This window comes from Syngnathoides biaculeatus, chromosome 5 (assembly GCF_019802595.1).
Source record: "Syngnathoides biaculeatus isolate LvHL_M chromosome 5, ASM1980259v1, whole genome shotgun sequence".
Lineage (NCBI taxonomy): Eukaryota > Metazoa > Chordata > Actinopteri > Syngnathiformes > Syngnathidae > Syngnathoides > Syngnathoides biaculeatus.
In genome coordinates this window covers 15,166,566-15,170,244 of record NC_084644.1, presented here as the reverse complement: position 1 = coordinate 15,170,244, position 3,679 = coordinate 15,166,566, and the positions used below count along the sequence as shown (strand labels likewise).

Genomic DNA, 3,679 nt, shown 5'->3' with positions numbered 1-3,679 from the left:
AATGTGGTGGGTTTTTTTAATTTCATAAAACCGGATGTCACTCGACAGCTGACGGAAATGACGATTTCTTGTTGACGCGAGGTGTTTTCTGGGAAAGTATCACTTCTACGCCATTTTTCTCTACCAACAGGGGAGGGAGATAAGTAAGAATTTGAGTTTTTAAACGCCCTCAACGATATCAACTCTGGTAAATCTTGAGTGAGTAAGAATAAGCATCTATATTACGTCTTGAATATGTTGTCGTTCTTAAATGTAAACACAAGCAGGTGAGTATAGCTGCACCTGTAATGGTGCTAGGTTAGGGGGCCTGGTGCTAGGTTAGGAACAGATTCAAAATATAGCTTAACAACATTATTACTTCGGAAGGACTCCAGATAGTCTGTATCAAGTAATTTATGAGTTTCAGTTATCTGTGGAAGAGTAACTGGTAGCCTGAGAACCATTAAACAATAGCTGCAGTGATTGATTAAATAAAAGGTCATGATGACACCTTGTCAGTTGTGCAGTTTCAGGTTAATGAGTGTAAAGAAGAAATCAAAGCAGGGAACGGGCTTAGCTGTCTGCTTCTCCAAGCGGAGGAACTACAGTGGTCACATTGATGGGGAACTGCGGAGAGCACTGAATGAAGCCAGTGCACACAGTAACATACATGTTATACCGAAATTATAAGGAATATACTGTCTGGTCAAGGGAGCAACAGTGTCAACACCATTACAAAGTGGCAGTCTGGTGAAGTACAATACACAGCATGCCATTTGGTGGGGAGTTAAAATATTGTATTGTATTGTATTGTATTGTAGTTGTGCCAAAACACGTCTGTATCCACCCGGTGGAAGGGACAATTTTAATCTGAAGCCTCCATATCCTTTTACTTTTTTCTCCAAGTCCCATCAACAGAAGCTTGGTCCGAGTGCAATTTATCACGTTTCGGAAACACAAAGAGCCGCAAGAGGCGTCGCTTATTTTGTGTAGTATTGACCAGTGTTCCCTCTAAACTGTGCCATTGCGCACTTGTTGCACACTCTCAGTGTACATGAAAAACGATCCAGCGCAGTGAACTACAGGCTAATTTAATTTTTTTCTTTTTAACACAGAAGCACACGGTATTTAATAATGAGCTGCTGCTCAGCGTACTTCTACTTCCTAGTTTACCTGACACTGCCCCCTCCGCTCTTAAAGGGCTGTACTCATAATTACAAACAACACACACCCGCAACCTTATCTGCAGGCATGACTGGTGGACCATACCCGTAACTTAATATCTGCGGGCATGACTGTCCACCCTGTACATTTTTCAAATGTGAGTGACTATATTATGTGCACTCTGCTGAGTTTTCTGCTCTGACCTTTTCTGAGGATTAAAAAGGTAATTGGAATGTCTCGCTGAAATTACAGTGCAGTAATCCCTTGCTGTATAATAGTTCACTTATTGCAGATTCAGTGCATCATAGATTTTTTTTAAAAAATTCATTAGTGAACTAGTTATTCACCTGTGCATCTTTGGTCCAGTTATTATTGACTCACATAAGGACAAATGGGGTCTTTTACTTTGTACAAGAAACATTACTGAGTGATTTCGACTCAAACATGTGGTAACTCACTATGTTGCTTACTGATCCAGTGAACATGATCGGAATGGAACTGTTTGAATCCCAAAATCATATTCAGACTTACGTGAAATAAATTCACAAATACCAACCTATTGTGATAGAGACCTAATGCAAATATTCATGCCAGTATGGACAGGAACAAATGCAAGTAAGGTGCAACATTTAGCTTGATTTGATCCAACTACAGTATTGTAGTTAAAAATAGCACAGAGAATTTCGGAAAACAACTAAATGGTTCAACTTATTATGTTTTGTGTTGCCTACACACTAGAAAAACATGGTTTCGTAAAATATGGGATCTTGGGCAACTTAGGCCTCTCTTAGAAGTCACCAACCTGATTGTATTCAAACTGTTTCCTTACATGCAAGTTTTTAAAAAAAATGTCTCATTTTTCGCAAAGCTTTTATTTTGTCTCTTTGTTTTAAGGGTTTCACATTTCTGTTGGGAACACTGAAATTATGTAAATTGTATAAATACCGATACCAGATTTCAGCCTTATTATATCATCTTAGAAAATTGTGTTTTTATGGTCCTTTTTTGTTTTGCTTGATCACTGACTATGCTTTGGACTCTTCTCTTCAGACTATGGCAAGTCCGGGGAAAGACAGCTACAGGATGAAGTGTTACAAGAACAAAGCCCTGAATCCTCAAGAGATGCGTCGGAGGAGAGAGGAAGAAGGAATCCAATTACGCAAACAGAAACGAGAGGAGCAGGTAAACATTCACCTAAATATGGGGTTCAAGAAAACAGACCACAGTTGTCATGGGCAAAAGCTGCTGCTGCTGCTGCTGCTGCTGTTGTTGTTGATGAGTCACTTGACAGGGTTCGCACGCATCCCTAAAAGTCCCTAAAAACCCCTAAATTTTCGAAGGTGGATTTAGGGGCTCCTAAAAGTCCTTAAAATCCGCGAAAACCGGTCAAGCCCCTAAAAAGGCCTTAAATTAAAAAAAATCAAAGGGAGGACCTCTACCGCCAAAATTCTTTTATTTAAAAAAAAAAAAATAGCGATTCGTCTGGCGTCCAAAACAGCCGGAAATTGTCAACGGAAGTCACCGTGTTGACAACTAGTCGCCATCTTGTCGATATTCCATTGTTTGTTTCCGTGAGTAGGCATTTCACTTTGTCTTCGTTACGACGTAGCAGAGTTCTTTCATCGATCCAACTTGTATCACGGGGAAGTGCATTTTTCAAGAAGCTTGGGTTGAAAGTAAGGAGTTTAGGAGCTTGGTTCGTCGAGATCCAAAAGATCGGCACATGTTTTACTGCTATCTGTGCAAGCAGAGTTACCAGCTTGAAAAGATGGGCGTCAAAGCGCTGGAGTCCCACCGGAAAAACAGGAGACACGCTGATTTGGCGAAGACTCTCTCATCTTCCGTTGCTATGAATCTGTTTCTAAAATATCAAGATAGTGAAGCATCAACTTCAGGCAGTGATACTAGCAGTGCATGCGCACTAGGGATCGCAAAAAACCGCTTACTTCCATAACCGGTTTTAACCGAACAGCTGTAGCAAAAAAAACGATTAACCAGTTTTAAAACCGGTACCATTGTGGTGTTTACATAATTCACCCGCGGGACCTCGAGTTGGGGTGCGGGGTTCCGCACGGACTGTTCTTGTTGTTGCTCTTCCGGAGTGAAGAGTTCACAGAGTTCCCCCCGTTATGCGAGTAGTGTTTTGATGTCTGGCAATAAAACAAGTTTTGTTCCTGTGTCCGACACTCCGCCTCCGACTCCTTTTCTCCGGCGCTACACCATCGATTGTTAATTTACTCCGCGGTAATGGGGAAGTTTGTATACAATGTTGACAAACAAGCTTGTTGAATGTGGCTTTCAACAACGCACTCGTGTAAGTTACATTTTTGTTATTTTTTTGTTTTAATGTTTTAATGTTGACATTGTTCTTTCTGACTTTCAGAAAGGGCATGAAAGTAGACCGAGCGTTTCCTCGATGCCATGTTTGATGTTTCTTTGATTTAACTGAATGTTCTTTTGAGTCCAACTTTACTCTAGCGAAACTTGAAAAAAGTGGAAATGATGTTGAAAAAATAGCGCAATGTGGAGTACCGGA

At 40.7% G+C, this 3,679-nt stretch overlaps 1 protein-coding gene across 4 annotated transcripts in view; it reads left to right on the top strand.

Annotated features, from left to right (window-relative positions):
- The first annotated feature begins 70 nt into the window (after nt 1-70).
- Nucleotides 71-3,679, top strand: part of kpna5 (karyopherin alpha 5 (importin alpha 6)) — a 64,691-nt gene continuing 61,082 nt past the window's right edge. For 3 of the 4 annotated variants that reach the window (XR_009794900.1, XM_061819119.1, XM_061819121.1), the window contains exons 1-2: nt 71-198; nt 2,194-2,325. Coding sequence is in view for 3 of the 4 variants with exons in the window: in XM_061819119.1 (XP_061675103.1) it covers nt 2,197-2,325 (129 nt within the window). In the remaining variant the exon portion in view is untranslated. The remainder of the gene's footprint in view (nt 199-2,193; nt 2,326-3,679) is intronic. The other variant, XM_061819120.1, reaches the window with a different exon arrangement.